Source organism: Amblyraja radiata, chromosome 23 (genome assembly GCF_010909765.2).
Source record: "Amblyraja radiata isolate CabotCenter1 chromosome 23, sAmbRad1.1.pri, whole genome shotgun sequence".
Taxonomy (NCBI): Eukaryota; Metazoa; Chordata; class Chondrichthyes; order Rajiformes; family Rajidae; genus Amblyraja; species Amblyraja radiata.
This window is the reverse complement of record NC_045978.1, coordinates 29,344,939-29,367,668: the sequence shown is the minus strand read 5'-3', so window position 1 is coordinate 29,367,668 and position 22,730 is coordinate 29,344,939. Positions and strand designations below refer to the sequence as shown.

The window sequence follows — 22,730 nt, the reverse complement described above, 5'->3', positions numbered from 1 at the left end:
CAAACTGCTATGGTTGAATTTGAACCCGTATTTTCTATAATATAAATCCAGACCTCAGAAGACATTGATATAAAAATTAATTTTAAATCCAAAGTGTGGAATGAAACATGAAGTAATGTAAGTCTACTATGCTCAGGTTACCACATTTATTCCACCGAAATCAATAGAACCTAATAAAACCAAATTTCAGCAACGGGTACAACCTGATGCCTAACTATATCACATAATTGACAAAGGAAACACATTTCTACTTACCACTATACACCATATGAACTACATATAAATTCTGTTTAAAAAAGGTTGGTTCAAAAATACATTACTATTAAATATCTTTATTATGTAACTTTTTTTTTCACATCGATATTTCTAGCCTTCTATATATAATTTAACTACAGAAAATGTTAACATTGTTGATTACTAATGGCATATTTTCAAATGCCTTATCAAAACATTCAGTTAAAATGATTTTTCATTGATCTGAAATGGTAACTGTTTCTTTCCACAGATGCTGCTTGACCTGCTGGATACTTCCAGACTTTTCTACTTTTATTTCAGGTTTCCAGCATGTACACTTTTTTTATTACTCTTTATTTCTCTGCGACTTCTCTTTCAGTAAATGCCACCTTGAAGCGGCTCTGCCTCTGACAGAATTTACATTGGGTCCTTTTTTATCTTGTTCTCCCTCGATGGTTTATGTTTCATTTGTTGGCTTTGATAAAGTACTGATCATGAAAGGTCATTGACTCAAAATGTTAAAGGGCCTGTCCCACTTACGCGACCTTTATAGGCGACTGCCGGCACCCATGCTAGGTCGCCGAAATTTTCAACATGTTGAAAATTCAGCAGCGACCAGAAAGACGCTACGACTCTTTGGAGACCTCTCATGACCATAAAGGCTGTGTGGTCGTGAGAGGTCTCCTATGATCATGAGAGGTCGCCCGCGACATGTGGCCAGGGGTCACCTGTATGGTCGTGAGAGGTCGTAGCGTCTTTCTGGTCGCCGCTGAATTTTCAATATGTTGAAATTTTCGGCGACCTATCACAGGTGCCGGCAATCCCTGTAAAGGTCGCTTAAGTAGGACAGGCCTTAACTCTACTTCTTTCTCCACAGATGTAGCTGAATGTATCCAACATTTTCTGTTCCCCCCCCCCCCCCCCCAATTTCCAGCATCCACAGTATTTTGTGTTTTCACAACTCCCAATAGCTGTTCAGAAGTACAAAGTAGTAAAAAATAGTCAGCACCATTGTAAAAAAATCAGGAACTTTTTTTCGCGTGCAAGACTTTGCAAACAGTTTCTAAGCCATTTTCAAAACTTTTCTCCCTCAACTCATCTCATCTAACCATAAGGAGTGTTAGGAATTCTGCTTGCAACTCATGGCATACAAGTTGCTGGTCAATGCTCCCAAAAGTGTTTCACTATTACATAATTTCTATCTGTATATTTCTGACAGAATTTTTACCTTTAGAGACTTACTGTGTGAAGAAATTACTGTATAAAACCCCTGTCGCGTTACATCTCTCACACAGCATGTTATAGCAACACTAATCTCAAAATGTTATGTTGAAAATAAGTTCTGCACTGTGTACACAGATATTCAATTTTAATGCACAATCTAATCGACTCAATTGAATCTGGTGCCAACAATGAAATGCTTTTCCTGAGGATATAAAATGATAAACATTTTTGGTAACATGGGGATTTTTAACAAGGTTGGAGAAGATAGGGAATGGATCAAATTGCTCCAAGATAAACTAAACTACCATATATGGGGTGCAAAGTAAACATTTATAATGGGGATTTATAAAGATTGTCAAAAGTAACCTACATGTTTGTTACTTAAAGCCACTGCTAACTTATTTTGAACTATCCCCATGCAATATTAAATAAAATCAATTTCATTTTCAAAATATATCGGCAAATAAAATTCTCAAAGTAATAGAAAAAACAGAATTTTTTTTAATAACCTTGTCAAATTTACTGCAAACATTAGAAGAATCAATGCAAATCCATTTTTTTGCCAATTTAATGCAACAAGAATATTCATTCGTTTAAAATCTCTCAACTCATCAGGTCTGGTAAAGTGCTGTCAAGTAGAAAGATACAGAAAAAAAAATTAACAACTAATCATCTGTGAGCTGTTGGATTATATCATCTTTTGATTTGGTGGGTAATGCTATCTTAGATAATGCACTCAGCAGTTTACCTTCACGCCTCTGGATCCCTTGCATGACTAAACTGGGATTTGTCTTTTTAATAATTTTAAGTTAACAAGATCTTCCGACATTGGTTGCAAAATGTGTTTTCTCACAAAAATCTCAACACAAGTAGTAAATTACTCTAAAAGTGGTCCAAATTAATGTTATTTTGCCATCAAACTTATTTTGAATCTTGCTAATTTCCAGCAAGCCACTAATTCGAAATGAGATCATTCAAATACTTGTATTTGTATTTATATTCTTTCCCATAAATCAGAAGAAATAGGACCTTAATCCCAAGAAAGACCAACAGGATTTAATAGTCCCAAAGTGCCAAAGCTGCTCAATAAGTGACGTTTGGGATCAGAATTTAACACCTGAAAAAATCTAGGGACAATACAAAATTAAGGAGTACTTTTAGCAACAGTATCAATCCAGAGAATTTGATGAGAGATACATATTACATGGCTGGAAGTCCTTATCTTTTAGAAAAGGTGATTATCAAGGAAGAAGACCTTAAATGATTTCAGTGGGTGTCTATATTGAAATTACAATCAGGTCCTCTGAGCAATAAGGATTTATTTTGAAAATCTATTAATAATGAACACAGAAATAAATTGAAAGAAAAGAACCTGAAGGGCCTGTCCCACTTGGAGGACCTAATCCACAAGTTTAGAAGACTCTAGACGAGTTGAAAAAAATGTCAAGGTCGTGTTGACTCACCAAAGTAAAAGACCTCCTACGACCCCCCTCGACCTCAGTCTTCCACACCTAAGACCAACTACGACTAGCGACAAGTGGAAAATGATCACATGATAAAATGATGTAATGTTTGCATTTTTTTTCTCAGGCCAGTCACCAACCTACGACTATCTGCAACTACCTACGACTACCATCATGACCTACTACAACCTACCTACGAGTAAAAAGTATCAATTTTTTCCATGCCAACCTTTCTTTTACCCATGGACATTTTTTATCAGGCTGGAAAAAACGCCACTTCCTACTTGAGGCCATGAGTACGTGGAGACCACTCACAAGCATGAGGAATAGTTACGAAGACCTCCTACAACCTCGTGTCGACCATGCTGCGAGTACGAGTCAAGGGCAAACTCGGCAGAGGTTGCCAATTAGGTCGTGAAAGTGGGACAGCGGCTTTAGCTTAGTTGCTTTCATCTGCTAAAATTACAAAAGCTTTTCATTCAACATTTTATGTTGAGTATTGAGCAATGGAAGAAACTGCAAATAAAACCTCAGCATTGCGATTTCACAGGTGCAGTTCATTTAAAAGGACTACAAGAGTTAAAGAATGTCCTATTTTTGTGAAACAAAGATGTAGTGGTCCTTCATATGCCATTTTACTCACTTATGCTCACACTCAATGCAATAACATAAATATACAATTAGTTCGCTCGTGTGTCAGACGACGTTCTGCCATTGCTTTGCCACAGCCAGTGCCACATCTGTGCCTCTGCGGAGATCGTCCGCAGTGCATGTCTCTCCACCACAAGTCAGTAGTGGGCCATTGTCTGTGCCTCTCCACAGTTGCACTTGTTAGAGTGCAATAAATTAACGTAACTAGTTCACGTAATGTAAAGAATCTGACTGAAAGCAAAGGAGGATCAAGAGAAGGCAAAGTGGGATATCTTGGTTTTCGACTATCCTTAATTTTACACAGTAGAGTGTCTTTCATAAGAAAATTCAATGTGAATTTGACAAAAGATTTGAGAGTAACAGAAGAGTGAATGGGGATAAAAAGCCACTGAGACTTAGACCCAATATCTTTATGGATGTAGCATTTGTGGGAAAATCGTTTCTACTCATTCCTAGGAGTTTTAAATGCCAAGACATTTAGTCAATGGTAAAGGCTGTGAGAAGCAGGAAAATACGTATCTGAATACTTGCTATATTAAAATGAAAAATCACCAGTGACTTCTTAAGAATATGCTAGGTTAGACTAGATCATAATTGGTACTTTTTTACCTCTCAATCAGGCAACATTCTATTTTACCCAGGGTGGGTGGCACCAGTAATCATTTTTGGATGAAACTGCAATAATTAAGAACTTGGACAAGTCAGTTTTACTTTATTATATCTGACTCATTCTCAGCTTCAGGCATGCATCTATTAACATTAGTCATCACACACCACACAATTCCACCTTGTTGTACATTATTGCTCAAAGCTCCCCACAACTATTGCCATGGAACAGTCTCACTGGAACAATTGAATAGCATCAAAGAGACCCAGAGCCTGAGAGCCATGAAGCAAAGCCTGAAAAGCAGCAGGAGCAGAAGGATCAGGAGAAGGATGGTTCCTTTCACAATACCCACAGCCTCATCGCACATCTGGATGAAGAGTGGAAGAACCATCTGAGAAACCCTGACAGGAAGATGCTTTTTTTAAGAAGCATGCAAAATTGTAATCCCTAATGCACACCAACTAACCCACTCTACATGCTCTATATTAGTACCAATCCAGTATAGCAATGATGAAATATTCCTAGATGACATCTAAAAATCTCTCATATCCTCCAGATCTATCTGCAGAGATTTTAACATATTTGATTGAATCACTGTTCCAAATACTTAATGGGTTGCTATAACATTTCTGTGGTTCTTGATAAATAGCTTTTCATTTAAAGAACTAACACCTTTGCATGAACACGCTTTACATGCTTTTTTCTTAAGCAGGGGTTAAGGGAAGCATATAAAATCATGTGAGGCATAGATAGGATGGATAATTGGAACATTTTTCCCACGATGGAAATGATAAAGATTAGAGGGCATAGCTTTAGGGTCAGAGGGGGAAAGAAGAAAGGAGATGTGTGGGCCAAGTAGGTTTACAGAGAGCGAAGGGTGCCTGGAATGCACTGTCAGGGATGGTGGTGGAAGAAGATACAATAGGGGTTATTAAGAGACTTTTAGATACCGATATGGATCATGTGCAGCCAGAGGAGTTTAATTTAGCTTGGCATCATGTTTGGCACATGCATTGTGGGCTGAAGGTCTAGTTACTGTGCTGTACTTTTCTATGTAATATTTTACAGATCTCCATGACAAATTTTGTGAACATGAAATTTATTTTCACGTTGATCCTTTGTGAAGGGATTTTTATGTGTGAAGACTATTGTGGCCACCAGCTTCCGGATTCTTTTTGTAGCAGACCTGTGGGTCCCCCAACCCTCTGGAGGGTGAACTCCATCTTTGCATTCACCTGTTGCATGTCTCTTTGGATGAATGTCATAGATGCCTCCACCATGGGAGCTGCAATGTGCCACCAGGAATGCCACTTCAAGGACGGATGCCTTTCTCAGTGCTGGGCAGCAAAGTGTAGAAATCGTGTTGAATTGTGAGAGGTCCAATTAGGAATCACATGAATCTTCGGTTTGTCTCTGGATCAAAAACAGGTTTTTGCATATTTATTTTAGTTCAGCAATAAAATTGCTGATTATGTGGTGGTTCACGTCTTCATCACCAAGATGGACATCATCAGCTGTAGATGAGACTCAGAAATGCCACCTTCAATTTCCTTCAAAAGGGATCACTAGTAAGATCAACTCTGGATAAAATTAATTTTGCACAGTTGTTGAAGTTGAAGTGTCACTGCCTAGGTCAAAATTTTCTGAATGAATCAAATTATTCAATTTGACTTTAAAAGATCAATCTGCCTCCAATCTACTGCCATAGTCTCACTGAAACTTTAAACAGAAGGCTCACAGGTTGGGTTATGATCCAGAAACATCAGCTGTTCTCTGTAATTTTGTGAGAAGCATAGTTTCCATCATCCCTAAATATGCTCAATCACAAAAGGAGGATATAAAGCTGGTGACTCTAAATGCCACTGATGCAAAGGATATTACTGAATATTATTAAATAGTGTGAGTGTAGGCTGGAGAGCCTCCTATAGAGATCTTATACATAGAAAATAGGTGCAGGAGTAGGCCATTCGGCCCTTCGAGCCTGCACCGCCATTCAATATGATCATAGCTGATCATCCAACTCAGTATCCTGTACCTACCTTCTCTCCATACCCCTTGATCCCTTTAGCCACAAGAGCAACATCTAACTCCCTCTTAAATATAGCCAATTAACTGGCCTCAACTACCTTCTGTGGCAGAGAATTCTAGAGATTCACCACTCTCTGTGTGAAAAATGATTTTTCTCATCTCGGTCCTAAAAGATTTCCCCCTTATCTTTAAACTGTGACCCCTTGTTCTGGACTTCCCCAACATCGGGAACAATCTTCCTGCATCCAGCCTGTCCAACCACTTAAGAATTTTGTAAGTTTCTATAAGATCCCCCCCTCAATCTTCTAAATTCTAGCGAGTACAAGCCGAGTCTATCCAGTCTTTCTTCATATGAAAGTCCTGACATCCCAGGAATCAGTCTGGTGAACCTTCTCTGTACTCCCTCTATGGCAAGAATGTCTTTCCTCAGATTAGGAGACCAAAACTGTACGCAATACTCCAGGTGTGGTTTCACCAAGACCCTGTACAACTGCAGTAGAACCTCCCTGTTCCTATACTCAAATCCTTTTGCTATGAATGCTAACATACCATTCGCTTTCTTCACTGCCTGCTGCACCTGCATGCCTACTTTCAATGACTGGTGTACCATGACACCCAGGTCTCGTTGCATCTCCCCTTTTCCTAATCGGCCACCATTCAGATAATAGTCTACTTTCCTGTTTTTGCCACCAAAGTGGATAACCTCACATTTATCCACATTATACTGCATCTGCCATACATTTGCCCACTCACCCAGCCTATCCAAGTCACCTTGCAGCCTCCTAGCATCCTCCTCACAGCTAACACTGCCCCCCAGCTTCGTGTCATCCGCAAACTTGGAGATGTTGCATTCAATTCCCTCGTCCAAATCATTAATATATATTGTAAATAGCTGGGGTCCCAGCACTGAGCCTTGCGGTAACCCACTAGTCACTGCCTGCCATTCTGAAAAGGACCCGTTTACTCCTACTCTTTGCTTCCTGTCTGCCAGCCAGTTCTCTATCCACATCAATACTGAACCCCCAATACCGTGTGCTTTAAGTTTGTATACTGATCTCTTATGTGGGACCTTGTCGAAAGCCTTCTGAAAGTCCAGACACAACACTGGTTCTCCCTTATCCACTCTACTAGTTACATCCTCGAAAAATTCTATAAGATTCGTCAGACATGATTTACCTTTCATAAATCCATGCTGACTTTGCCCAATGATTTCACCACTTTCCAAATGTGCTGCTATCCCATCTTTAATAACTGACTAGCAGTTTCTCCACTACCGATGTTAGACCAACTGGTCTGTAATTCCCCGTTTTCTCTCTCCCTCCCTTTTTAAAAAGTGGGGTTACATTAGCTACCCTCCAATCCTCAGGAACTACTCCAGAATCTAAAGAGTTTTGAAAAATTATCACTAATGCATCCACTATTTCTGGGGCTACTTCCTTAAGTACTCTGGGATGCAGCCTATCTGGCCCTGGGGATTTATCGGCCTTTAATCCATTCAATTTACCTAACACCACTTCCAGGCTAACCTGGATTTCACTCAGTTCCTCCATCTCATTTGACCCCCGGTCCCCTGCTATTTCCGGCAGATTATTTATGTCTTCCTTAGTGAAGACAGAACCAAAGTAGTTATTCAATTGGTCTGCCATGTCCTTGTTCCCCATGATCAATTCACCTGTTTCTGACTGCAAGGGATTTACATTTGTTTTAACTAATCTTTTTCTCTTCACATATCCATAAAAGCTTTTGCGGTCAGTTTTTATGTTCCCTGCCAGTTTTCTTTCATAATCTATTTTCCCTTTCCTAATTAAGCCCTCTGTCCTCCTCTGCTGGACTGAATTTCTCCCAGTCCTCTGGTAGGCTGCTTTTTCTGGCTAATTTGTATGCTTCATCTTTTGTTTTGATACTATCCCTGATTTCCCTTGTTATCCACAGATGCACTGACTTCCCTGATTTATTCTTTTGCCAAACTGGGATGAACAATTGTTGTAGTTCATCCATGCAGTCTTTAAATGCCTTCCATTGCATATCCACCGTCAACCCTTTAAGAATCAATTGCCAGTCTATCTTGGCCGATTCACATCTCATACCCTCAAAGTTACCTTTCTTTAAGTTCAGAACCCTTGTTTCTGAATTAATTATGTCACTCTCCATCCTAATGAAGAACTCAATTATTGTCACTCTTGCCCAAGGGGGCACGCACAACAAGACTGCTAACTAACCCTTCCTCATTACTCAATACCCAGTCTAGAATAGCCTGCTCTCTCGTTGGTTCCTCTACATGTTGGTTTAGAAAACTATCCCGCAAACATTCCAAGAAATCCTCTTCCTCAGCACCCCTGCCAATTTGACTCACCCAATCTATATGTAGATTGAAGTCACCCATTATAACTGTTTTACCTCTGTTACAATATCTCCAGAATCAAGGCACAGGGGAAGGAAACTTCTTGGCTTTGTGACACTTTAATCAGCAATTCTTCAGAACAACTAGCAGACTACCGAATAATTGGAAAGCAAGCATAATCTCTCTTTCTACGTTACAGGGAAAATAAGAGTGAAAAATACAACTGAAAAAAAAGCAGGTTGGCAATTCTTAATTAGGCCTCATTTCATTATATATATGTTTTCTTAATCTATAATATTTCAATCATGATTTGTTACTTTGTTTAAATAATATTTGCCATTTCTATTCCTCTATCTATAAATCACAGAGGCCTAGAATTTCAGACACAAGGCACTGTTATATTCCGGATGCTTGTAAATTATAGCTGATGTTTCTGGATGACTGCAAGTAGAGGGCAATAAGTGGAGAGAAAACAAAGCCCTGCTGGAACCATGAAATGCTGCACAGAGCAGTTGCTGATAATCTGAAATAAAGAAAATACCCAGCAGATTAGGTAGCATCAATGTAGACCAATAATTGAGTTAATGATACCTGTACATCATTTCATATCAGATCTGGCTGGTTCTGACACAAATATGAAAGACTGGTTATCTCAAACTATCAAATTCAATATCAAATCTTGACAGCCTGTAATATGCCAAGATCGAAGATGTACTGCTCAGGTTTACGCCACATTCTATGAGAAAGTGTAGGGGTCAAAAATATTTTCTTTTTCAATTTGAACTTTTGATTGTCACTAAGCTGAAAATGATAACTGATCCGCTGACTATTACAATTTCTATTGTAATATATAATTTCCAGCATCTGCATCTTTTTGCTTCTTGTTTCATTTTTATTAATACTGCTGTCCCTGCAGCAGTGCAGTTTTAAAATAGAGGAAGGGCAGGAGGTGGGTGGGTGGGTAGGATGGTGCTGCGTTCCTTTTAATTTAATTTAAATTTAATTTCACTTCTGTTTTCCTTTGAAGTCACTCCCACCTCAGCTCCCAGCTCATGACTCCTGGCTGACTTCTCCCCTCCCCCTGATCATGCCCTGGCTGACTTCTCCCCTCCCCCTGGGCCTGCAGCCCACCTACTGAACTGCCAATTCTCTCCATTTCACCTGATCCACCATCCCCTAAATCCACTCATGTTCCAAACTCTTGCCAAGCAATCAGTGTACCCCAAAACCTACAATAGCACACCATATTACAATGGATTGTAATAAATGCAAACTCTACTTTTGTTTTCCAAAAATCTACGATGCTGTAAGACTATTCTGCACTCTTTTTTTCTCTTTGCATTATCTGTTGCACTTGTGAATAGCTTTATTGTATTCATGTATAGTATTATTTGATTTGAATGGATAGCATCCAAACAAAGCTTTTCACTCTATCTTAGTACAAGTGACAATAATAAACAATCCAATCCAATCTACCACTTTCATATTTTGCCATTTTGTGCTCATCTGCCATGTCTCTGCTTACTTTACCAACATGAAACTTACAATTATTCTCATAATAATGCAGATTTTGTACAGTTTTATATCATCCACAAAATTTGTAATGCTGATCCCTGTATCAAGAGATTAAATTGTTCATTAAAACAGAAAGGCATAATAATGCCAAAACTCGGCTTCCTGATCTATATTTTCCCCGGAGACCCTCTTCACCTTTCTTAAAGTCATCTAAGATTAGCTATTAGCCAATGAGAACTTACGGTAAGTATTGTGATCAATGCTTCTGCTTTTTCTACTTCTTTCCTTTTCAGAACATTGGAAATATTTCATCTAATATTTTTAAGTACATCTATTGTAATCCTATCCATAGCTTCAGTCACTGAGCATTACCATTATATCACTTGATATTAAATTATATTCTTGAAATTGTCCAAGATTTTATATCAGTGCTGACTCAAAGATGGAACTGAAACATCATGAGTGATATATCAATCAGGTCTACAATTGAAATATTTTTTCCGATCCTTACATTAGCATTTTCATCAAGAAATTACATATTCAATTTTCAGGAAATATAAGGCTGACTGCAATCAAAAATCAAACATCTCAGCCAGGATAAATATTTAAGCAAAACATGCATCAGATGTGATCTTGCTGGTTGAAATTATACTTTGAGGCAACTATAGAGTAATTGTTTAACAAAACTGACAAAGGGACAAAAGATGGTAAATACACCATAGAGAAAATATTTTGTAGAAAGCCTTTAGGCTGACACGTCACTGTCTGGATTCAGTGAAATGGAGCAGTAGATAAACAGTTTGCTTGAGATCAGCATCAATGTCAGTGCAAAATAGGAATTAAACTGGTTGCAAGCCCGAGGCAGTTGCTGATCATCAAAAGCTGTGCAGAAATTGCTCCAGCATTATTTAAAGATTTAGATTTCTGGAACTTATTTAACACTCCTTTCAGATGCCACTGCAATACATGGTGATGGTTCAGAGCTGTTGACTAAAGGTGGTAATTGCTTTTAAAGATCCATAGGATTCAAAATCTCAGTCATAAGAACCAATGCTGCCTAATTTGGAAATCTATTTTGAAAAAATCTGGTTTTATTGTTACACTTGTGAGTTACCAATTAAGTAATGTTTTCTGTGGACGGGATCACAAATCTTTTGTGCCTCCAACATGAAACCAAGCAGCTGTCCAGCAAAGGGCTGGTAGCTTTAGGTTGTTTCACACAGTCATAAAAGTCCTTATTGCTGTGGAACCACATAAGCCAATGCTTAGTTAACAAGTAGCAACAGAGCTCGGAAACATTTCTCAAATTAAAAAATAATTAATTAAAAGGCAAAAAGATCAATAGAAGAGGCCTAACAGAGCAAATCAACTTTCAGGACATCTGGGTATCCCAAAAAACTAGAAAACTAATGTAGGAAAATGTAGCTAATGATGTATTTTACGAAAAACAGCAAATAATTTCTGCACTGCAAGCTCGTACAAATTAAAATGCAGCATCAATCAAATTACCTGTACTTTACTGGTATTAATTTAGAGGTGATATTAACCAAGATAATATAGAACATGGCCTATCCAAGGGAATTTAAAACTAAATTCAGTGAATGAAGTAAAATTCCCAATTGAAACAAGTAGTATTCTTCAGAAAATGTAACCTTAAATTAGATTTTGTTTCCTTCACCAATCTGTGGTAAAGGACAATAGTTAAAAAAGCTCTTCCCAGGGTGTGAATTTAGCAGAAAATTTTCAAAAGATAGGATAAACATCCTTAATCTCCGACAATCTTTACCTCCAATAATCCCCCAATGCCAAACCTCTTTACATAAACATCCAGGCAACCTTGGCTCCACCCAGGACATGCCCACTTGGACACCATGTGCGTACAGGAGACGGTAAGGCCGAAGATGTCCTGGTTGGGTTACTCCTAGGCCTGGCCAAGCTGACCACCTGCGAGTTACGGCGCCAGGCGGAAGACGGCTCTGCCCGAGCCAGCTGCCTACCCCTTTTCCGGGGTTACGGCCGCACCCGGGTAGTACTAGAAAGGGACTATGCGCCATCCATCGGCACCCAGGGGGATTTCCAGGACCGTTGGGCATAGTGGGGGGTGGAATGTATCCTTAATAAGGATGGTGATATAGTTGTATAATAGCTTATTTAGAATATTTGTTTTGCTTGTATTGTGGTGGTGGGTTTGTTTTGAATAATTTAGTATTGTACATATTATTGTAAATAAGTGAATAAATTATTTTTGGGTTAAAATATAAATAAATAAAGGAACATGCCCACTGACCATTCCCCGACCCACAATCTTCTAAGGACAAACTGCACCCCCTCCACATACACCTGGATCTCCTGCCATCAGGCAAGAGATATCGCAGCATCAAAGCCCGGACTACAAGACTGCTAAACTGCTTCCTGCCACAGGCTGTGAGGCTGCTAAACAGTCACTCTGTTCTCACAGTCACCTGATTCTGAGGCTTGGCACGGACACTTTAATAACTGGCACTGGCCACTTTAATAACTGGCACTGGCCACTCAAATCAGCTGCCCCGGACATTTTTATGATTGGTTTTACTATATTTTAACGTTGTTGTTTTACCTGCTTTTAACTATTTATACTGTTCCATCAGGGACTGGATTGTTTTTAGTGTTATTATGTGTGAAATGTTTTAAATTTCATGTGCGATGCTCCGGTATTCCCTGGGAAACGTCTTTTCATTTTGCACTGTACAACTGTTGCTTGCAAGATGACAATAAAGGTTGATTGATTGATTGATTGATTGATTAATCCACTTACACACTCGACCCAACCACAAGTCACATCCCTAGTTGGCAGTATTCCCCCCCACTCCTCACAAGTCTACCACGTATCACAAAAAAGTCTGAAATGCTGACACCTCCCAATCACCTAAACTGGATGACAACTCTAAGAAAGGGACATGCATTCGGGATTATTTAAAAATGCACCTTATGCTTATTATGCTACTGAATTTTCTAGCAAGGTGTTCTTAAATAAAAGAATCATTGGTCAATCACCAAATGCACCAGTAACATATTGTAATGATACTAAGCAATGTCTAGGCATATGTCACCTTACATTAGAAAACAATTGTACGGGTATTTTATTTTGATCACTTTTAATGACATGATAGCTTTATTTGTATACATTGAGTATGCAAGCAACTAATTTCACAGTGCCTAGTCACATGTGACAATAAAATATTCCTATTCTAGATGTGGAAGAATGCCAAAGGACACTGTATACATTATGTATGGACAGATCCGAGTCATTCCTTTATAATAGGAACACTCTTGAAAATAGCCCTTTGAAAAAAGTTGATGAATATGGAACTGCTGGTGACTTTGAAACTATAATCTGCACTGAGGGACTGCTTTAATAAGAGTGGAGAGAAAAAAGTTGAAGGAGAAACCTAGCAACATACAAAAAGTATACAAAATTGTTACATTCCCATGATCCTATCTGAGATTTTAAAAAAGGGCCCAATTATCATTTGTAGTATTCAAATTCAGATCAGATAGATTCAGTAATTGCCTCTAATATCCAAAAGTATACGAGTTCTAAAACAATGGTGATTATTACTATTCTTGGCATGTTGGTTCATAAAATTGTACTTTTAAACACCTTGGAAATATCCAAATCATACTTTTCACCTACCAGGATTGGGATTGAACCCAAAAGGACATCAAACCCCTGTGTAATTTTCTTACAATGCCACAATTCTTGCATACGTTGCTTTTGCTATCATTTGTTTTAAACAATGCAGACAAATTATAGAAAAAAAATCATGCAGTTTTTTTGTCATGCATTGAATTGTAGGTTATTCTGGAGCACAATCTTTCCGTCTTAATGGATTTAAGTTTTGGTGCTTTTGTTTGAGAGGAAGAAAACGAAGAATAACCCCACATCCATTTATTTCAGAATAATTTTAACATTTGAAGTATTTCTACTTCAACAGTTTACTTCTAATGAGTAAAGGACTGATTTGGAGTAACTGCGATAGTCATCAAACAAGAATAAAAATAAAAATTAGCAGAGTACTCAAGCAAACATGCCATTTGATTAATCTGGCTTTTTCTGAAGGATTCAATAGCTACATCAACCTAGTTTTGTGGAAGTATCAGTATTTTGGGGCTCTTCAAGAGGATGGGTAGAGAGGACTTGTTATAGTATCAAGCTCTCGGGTGATCAGTGATGGCACAATCAGCCACATATGAAATTTATTTTGCTGTTTCTACAACATGATTTTGCCTTGGCCTTGGAAGAGTAACTTTCATTGTTTTTATTGTTATTTCATTCTGGCATTGCTTCTGTCTCTTCACTGAGCGTCAATTTAGGAACTATTAGGAGAAGCTTTATTTTGCATTACCGTCACAAATAGTTGATATAACTGGAGCATGTAAGGCTAGTAAAAGGTCATCCAATCCAATTAGATCATTCTGATATTCTTTTTTACCCTCAAATAAGCATACCATAACTAGCAAAATGGTCATCATAATTCTCTGTAAATTTTATAAAGGCATCTGCTAAAGTACGCAGCAACAGAAAAAAAGAATTGATTGGCATCTTTCAAAACATAAAAATGTTTCAAAATGCTTTATAATCAAAGAATCACTGTTAAAACATACAAATGTTGTAATACAAGAAATGCAACAGCCAATTTACCTACAGCATGCTCCGATTAACATCAATTTGATAAATACCCATAGATGTTTTTGTGATATTGAATGAGGTGTAGTGCGTGCGTCTCAAAAGTAGGCACGAAGTACAGTGTTTTGAGAGGCATCTTTTATTATATTCCTCCCGGTTGTAGGGAAGTCCAAACGAGAGGAAGATGGCATCCAAACCCCTGCCTTTAAACCCTCTGGCTAAGGGCCGCCTCCGGACTGAACCACTCCTGTGCCGAGGGGTTCGACACTATGATGGCACGACCCTTGGGAGCCGCCACACAACCCCCCCCCAGAACCAGAGGCACGAAACGCACCGGCGGGAGCACGACCCGGCCGGCCCGCGTGCGGAAGTCAGCCGCTCGTGGGGCTTGCGGAGGCATAGGTGGAGGGACAGGTCGAGGGACCGGCGGGAGGACAGGTGGAGTGACAGGCGGAGGGATGTTGTTCTACTGATTAAGGAAACATTGTAGTGCGTGCGTCTCAAAAGGAGGCACGAAGTACAGTGTTTTGAGAGGCACCTTTTATTATGTTCCTCCCGGTTGTAGGGAAGTCCAAACGAGAGGAAGATGGCATCCAAACCCCTGCCTTTAAACCCTCTGGCTAAGGGCCGCCTCCGGACTGAACCACTCCTGTGCCGAGGGGTTCGACACTATGATGGCACGACCCTTGGGAGCCGCCACAGAGGGATACATTTTACAATATTTCTGTTCTTCTCCAAAATAGTCTCATTAGATCTTATCCATCTCTCTGAGAGGACTAATGGGGCTTTGAAATAATTGCTCTCCTGAAAGATAACATCTCCAGCAGTGCAGCACCCCCTCTGTACTATAATGAAAGTCAATTTAGATTTTTATACTCGGATCACTGGTGTGGGACTAAAACCTGTAATGTTCTGACTCCAACCACAATAGTTATGCCAGGGGTTGAATTTGTCATTGAATATATTGAATATAAAGCAATGGAGTTGGAAAGAGTATCAGAATGAAATATTTAGATGGGGGAAATCATAATTCAATTATATTTAGTATTGCCACCGAAAAGGTAAGACAGGCTAGTACAAAAATGTTAATTTGAGGAAGGACCAGTTAGGCTATGCCAAATGTGATTCAGCAAAAATGGATTACGAACAAAAACTCCAACTAAAGCAGTGTTGAACCAGTCGGAAACAGACGATGATAGTGAATGTTTAGAGCCAAAGATGGTCACACAAAGAATCTAGATCAAGACATCCCTGGATGTCAAGAAGCATACAAGGTTGAATTTGTTACATAATAGGAAATATGCATACAGGTGCCAAAATGCAAGAATAAAAATCAAAGTTAGGGAGGAAAAGGACACTGAAAAATATGAAAAATAATCAAGTGAAATTAAGGGGAAAAAAATATGTTAAAATAACCAGAAGTAAAAAACAATTGATTAGATACCAAAGGTTTCCTGGTTTCGTACTTAAAAATATTTTGATCAAAAAAAAATCGTCACTACAGAAAGAAAATATAGTTAAGGTAGTGGTGTAGAATATTCAATAGGATAAACAAAATGAGTGAAGATATTCAAAGTTTAGGCATCTTGCTAAAGTAAATAAACCAATTGTATCATACAAAATGTACCTCAGTGTCCTAAGAGAACCAAGTAAAGAAATACCAAAGGTTCAGTTTATTTTTTCCAGTTCACTCCAATTACAGGCAGAATGCCAGAGGATTCACAATAATGTAACATTGTTTAAGAAAGGAGCAGGATATATTTAAAGCTATAAACTTAATACGGGGCAAATTATTGTTGATCAGTATTACTTAAGGAAGAAGAGATTAATGAAGAAGTATTAGAATTGATATAGTAAAGGAGGATTCTGTTTGCCTATTCTGAATAAGGAATGTTGAATAATAAAAATGTATTTGATTTGGTTTACATCGATTTTACCAAGGATTTGATAACAGCCCGTATGGTATAATCGTCAGAGAGCTATGGGGTCCAAAGGAAAGTTGGATATTGATCCACAGCAGTCAGAAGCAAAGGGTAATAGATAATGACATAGTTGGAAGATTGGCTAAAGAGGTTTTGTAGGGTTCAGCACTAGGTTCATTGCTTTTTGTTGTACGAAGATCCAAGACTTAAACATGTAGGATTCTTGATTATGTTTGTGAATTATGCAAAAACGCTTATTGTTATATAGTTGCTTACAGTTTGTAATATTGGAATCTGCAGAGTGCAGCAGTTTATCATTGGTTTGATCAAGTGAGCATATCAATGGAAAATTGAATTCAATCCAATTGAATTGATACATTACTGGAGGGATCCTGAAGTGCACTTTTCTTGTGGTAGTGTGGGAGGTAGTTGTAATTGTGACAAAAAAGATACTTTCCTTTACTAATCAAGGTAGAGTAAGGAGATGCGATATGCCACAGTTGAAGAACACAGAAGTTCTGGTCATCACATTACTAAATGTGCTTCCACTAGATGCAGAGGGAAATAATAAATATATTACAATGAATAGAGAATTTTAGTTATCATGAATGACTGGATACAGATTCTTTGGAACAGAGGAGGCTCAGGGAGACCAAGGTGCATTAAATTATGGATTAAAGTTGACTGGACAAACCTATTTTCTTTAAGGAGGCAATTGATACAATAAGAAGGGAAATAAGGAGAATGTTCAAGAAAAAGTGAGATGCATTTATAGTGTTGTAAACAAAGCAGTTATGGATCAAGAGCTGAATAGTGAAATTGGGATGTATAATCCTTCTCTTTATGTCTTGGCCACGATGCATTAAATAGCTCGATTTTGCTCCTAAACTTCTGATTCCATAGTTTGAAGTATCCAGATGTTCAAGTGTCATTCTCCATCTGATTTATTTTGCAAGAATTTTAGCCATTTTCTGATGCCCAAAACATGGTAGTAGAATAAAATCACAAATGACTCCACCAACTTGAATGTGTTGCTTTTTGTGGTCTACAGTAAAATGTTTAGTGCCAAAATATTCTGGGGATAGAGTAAAAACAATTGAAATGGGGAGGAAAGATGAAAATCATCTGGCCTTGATGGTCTGCCCAATTAATGTTGTCCATCTAACTGCACACTGCTTTGAAACCGTTTAGTTATGTTGATTAGGTGGTATTCATTACTGTTGGTAATAAAATTCACAAATGGCCATGGTCATGCAGCCAGGTTAATGCATGGAAGGGAAGTTGTGGCATAAGAACATTCCTCTTGGACATACTTAACTGAGGAATAGCTTAAGACATGACGTCAAAAGGGGAGGTATCAACTGAATGATTTCTTGAGGGTTGGAGAACCTTCAAGGGTATCCCAGACAGTCACCACATGTACCCACTAAAGACGCTGTCTCTGATGCCCGAGATTGTGCTGCTCTCACCTGTATGCAGTACCTCCAAAGCTGTGCCAGAGGCCCGTTTCTGACTTGAAGTCATGGTGCTGGCTGTGTTGATTTGCAGTCCCACACTCACGTCTAGCACCTCAGCTGGATTATTGCACTGAGCATAAAGAGAAAGAACAACTGAGGAAATGCATCTACCAGAGTGTGGGAACAAATCATCAAGTGATTGATTTTTTCACCACTCCTCAGTATAAACAAATATCTTGTAGAGAGGAAAACGCCTCATGACCACAACATCACACAAACAGGGTTATGCCTCGAGCTTTTAAGGGGATTGTCAGACAAACACTGCAGTGATGCAGACAAATACATTGTGGAATAAATCATCAAATGGAAGGTGGCACAACATTAAACAGGGAGTGCTGTTGTGTTTAATAGTGAATGTCTGAGTGATCCTGCATTTTTAATGATGTAACTGCTTCCTATCTTCGGAAATCTGCCTTTACCCCACGGTGAAGAATCTGTTGATTAGGTAAGAAAAATATTAAGTTCTCTTTTTTGATGATGAACATGAATAAAAAGTAAATTTTGGTAATTATAATAATCATTAGTTTTGACATTTCTGAAATTCTAAAGGAAAACAAATCCTTGCAAAGTGTACCTGGGAGTACTATACATTAAAATTTATAGCACTCAATTGATCTAGAATATAATTATTTCTGAATAGTCAACTATTTACCCATTTTATGGTACATTTAAAAGAAGTATACCAATTTTCACAATCAATCTTTACCATAAACTCAGTTTTGTTCCAAACATGTAGAAGTTTGGACATAGAAAATTAAATGAATAAATATTTATAGTTAAGCAAAGGTAATATTTTAAATAACAAAGATGTCTTATTTGGCATGAAAAATAATAAGCATACCAGGGCAGTTCATCAACGATTATGGTAATGTATCACTCAATTTCCAATGGAAAGTGAGATGTGCAAGAAAATAAAGTAAAAAAGTTAAACATCTAAACACCCCTGTTCTCGTTAGGTCAAAAGACCTAACGAGAACAGAGGTAAAGGCTACTAATCCTAATTCACAACAAAACTGCTCATCTTCTTAATGACAAATATTGCTTGAAAGTTTTAATTTGTTTGGACATTTTAAAGACATTGCTCTATCTACCACTATATCTAATCACATTGTTATTAATAGTCTTCCATCAAAGTTCTACCATATTGCTCTGTGGCCTGATAAAAATTATTCATCTTCTGATTCTTTTTCCATAAACCAAAGCTTTCTCCATGACTTTGCGCTCTCTTTCGCATCCACTCATTTGTTCAAATCTGCTGCTTTCTATATTCATTTTTCAAACATATACAACTTTCACTGTTGATCCCACACTATCTATAACTTGCTGCTCTATGTTATATGATCCAAATCCCATCAAAGAGTAACAGCTGAAATGTGTAGTTTCCAAGTGATGAATCAGTCCCTTTCTTTCAACTATTTCCAGAATCCACACCTCCCACCACCCCAACTCAGACCATCATCTCTTGAGATTATATAAATTTCCCCCCTGATAGAGCCCTAATGCTTTTTACAGGAGCATTCTTTTCATGTTATATGTCAAAGATGTCCTTTATTAGTAAGTCTCTATTTGATCAACATTTATAGTATGGTTCCATATCTAGTAGATTGCCCCTCTGTATCTCTTACATTCTTCAGGAGGATACAAATGTACAAAGGGGATTTTTTCAAACCTTGAAATCATTATTCCTACCATTCCCACCAAGACTTTTACAGGGCTGAGTTCAATGGCACACATACGTGGTCTTTTCAACAGTACAGTGTTTCAAAAGAGGATCCATTATAACATCTGAAATGGGCACTGGCTTAAAAGAGACAGGGCCAAAATTTTTGTTGGCTCTGAATACGCCATGGCAAAAAATGACGGTGTTTGGAGAGATTTTTAGAGATAGCCAGATATTCTACATTTCAACCAATAAAATCATTTCAATTGCCTCATTCATGAGTGACATTTTGTTTCTTCTACATCTGCTCCAGCAACGAGTGTTAGAAGTGAAGAAAATTCACTTGCTCCCTTGCTTTGCTCTGTATCAGACTCGCGGTTGTGAAAACATGTTTAGTTTATTTCAAGTGAGATAATTAGTAGGTTCATCACAAGCCCCCACCCGCTCAAACAAATCATATTCTAGGATTGAAAGCAAAAAAAACAGCAGATGCTGGAAATCAGATACAAACAGAAAATATTTTGAACATCAGCAGTCAGGCAGCATTTGTGTGGAGAGGAACAGTTAACACTTCACATCAGATCAGCAGTCTTACATCAAAACTAGCTTCCCTAAAACTAGTTAGTAAACTAGTTTACGTGTTTACTAACTTTTCCTGGTTGTAATAAAAGATCATCTTATTTTTAAGAAAAACATAAAGTTCTATTTTTCTTTGCACAGATGTCGGCTGACCTGAGTATTTCTAGAACTTTCAGTTTTTATTTCATGTTCTCGGACTGACTGAAAATGTTTCCATTACTGAAGAAAAATCCAGCCCAGTTATCTAATATTCCAAAAGACAGTCCGTAGCTAAATTTGGTTTCTTCCTCTCTGTCCTCCACATTCTATATCTCCCGCAATCTTCAGTAGGATACAAGAAAATGCAAGATGGGGAGTTCTACAGTTCTTTGTAATTAATACTTCTGAAGCAATTCCACTCTTCACCTTTGTGTTCTTGTGTCCTTAAACAAGATATGTATGTTCTGTATGGCTCACCGTGCATTTTCTAATTATCTGGGATCTCCAAAATAAGCAACTTCTTATTATCTATTTTTCCTGACAAAGCTACAAATTTCTGGAAACTGAAATCACCCAATCACCACAACCAGGTTTATTTCAGCTCCCTTTGCATTTGGTTTAAAAATGCAGCTGGAATGCACCACTGGCCTTTTTTTTTTTTTAAACAAAAAATCCTCAGGAATCAAACATTCATAGCATTTACACAATTCAGAAGTTCAGCATAAATTACAAATGTGCTTCTGTAAAGAAAGAACCTTAAGAGCATATCAAGAAAAACTGACAATGTTATAATAAAGGGAACAAATCAACACTTAAAAAAAAAAGGTAATGTATTAAAGATATTAGACATTAGATACTGGAAACAAATATGAAGTTGACAATTGGAATGGTCACAAGAATCTGACTGCAATTCAAAAAAACAATCACAACACAACATCCATTTTGTCTCCTGTACAACTTTTCAAAACCAGTATGTCTACAAATTCAGACATTTGGTGCTGCATTCTTCACTATTAAGTGTGTAAGTATCACTTATTTCCAGAACAGATGCAATTGCAATCAGTTTTGCTTCTAACTGTAGCACACTAAGAATTCAATTGGACACCTCTGGTCACAATTTATCATTCACACATGATACAGTTGTTGCATCAGTTGCACAAGGGATGCTTTCAGAGCTTTGCATGGGAAATTTGATCTTGTCGCAAGGACGGCCCATTGGTGATCAATCCTGGAACACCCATGTTTTTTTTAGCGCTTCTGCACCAGAAGTAGGACCCAACCAAGTTCTAAGAAATTGCCCAGCTGCTTTGTTCAAAGTCCAATTTTTCTCCTTGCACAATATCTCACTTCTGCCCCAATCCATAGGTCCAGATCTCTGGCCTCCCATGTCCCCATGAGCTCCGATCTTCATCTGGGAACTAGGCACCAATCTCAGGCAATGAATGAGATCCCAGCCAGCGTGCAAGATGTGTGATCGGCAAACATTGGATGCTGATGTTTCGAGGCTTGAGCTATTCTGAATTTTGCAGTGACAGCCCCATGATCAAGCCAATCAATGGCACACCATGCAGTTCATCGCTGAAACCAATTTTTTAACCAAGAACATTAAAACCAATATTAAATGGTTTTAATTGTAATCAATCTGTGTTTTTTAGATTATAGACCTTTAAATCTCCAAGGAAATGCCAATGAAACATTGATGAGCACAAAGTAATCTTATTTTAGATGTTATTATCTGGTTTTGAAAACAGGTGAAAATTTGAGCAGGAACTTAAGAAAGAGGAGGATGCAAACTTTTGAGTATCTTTTGCTTTTATGTGCTTTTATTTTTGTTGTAAAACATTCTTAAAAACTATAATGGAAAAAAAAAATCACAGGATGGTCTATCTTGCCTGTTCATATCCATAAGGCCTCTGTTGCTGAGCTGAGGGCCCTGGTTGAGCGGTCCTATAACTTCCATATTGCTGGCCTTGACCCTGTTGGTAACCTGGATATTGAGAAGAGGCTCCCTGTGTTGCACCTGTAATTTTATAGCATGTTTTCATTAAGGCAGGTGGTTCAGCATCATTTTTAATTTCTTAAAAAATTTGGAAATGTCAAGCAACACAAATTGTATTTAACAGAAATATTCAATTGTTGATTGTTAGTGAAGCAAATATTTTCAACCAAAAATTAATATTAATGTAAAAAACTCACTTTGACAAAGCATGCTTATGCCACATCCACATGATTCATGATGTGGATATAAGATGCTACTGGAGATGTCACAAAATAGTCATAACCATCTGGTATAGAAAAAAGTCACTTTATCTCTGCCTTAAATGGGCAGATTAGATTGTGTTGG

At 38.0% G+C, this 22,730-nt stretch overlaps 1 protein-coding gene across 6 annotated transcripts in view; it reads right to left on the bottom strand.

The window, feature by feature from the left end:
• Positions 1 to 22,730, bottom strand: part of ss18l1 (SS18L1 subunit of BAF chromatin remodeling complex) — an 87,361-nt gene that overhangs the window by 4,431 nt on the left and 60,200 nt on the right. For 5 of the 6 annotated variants that reach the window (XM_033041925.1, XM_033041927.1, XM_033041930.1 and 2 more), the window contains 2 exons: positions 22,279 to 22,406; positions 18,121 to 18,238 (listed from right to left, as the gene is read on the bottom strand). In XM_033041925.1, coding sequence (XP_032897816.1) covers positions 18,121 to 18,238; positions 22,279 to 22,406 — 246 coding nt within the window. The remainder of the gene's footprint in view (positions 1 to 18,120; positions 18,239 to 22,278; positions 22,407 to 22,730) is intronic. The other variant, XM_033041929.1, reaches the window with a different exon arrangement.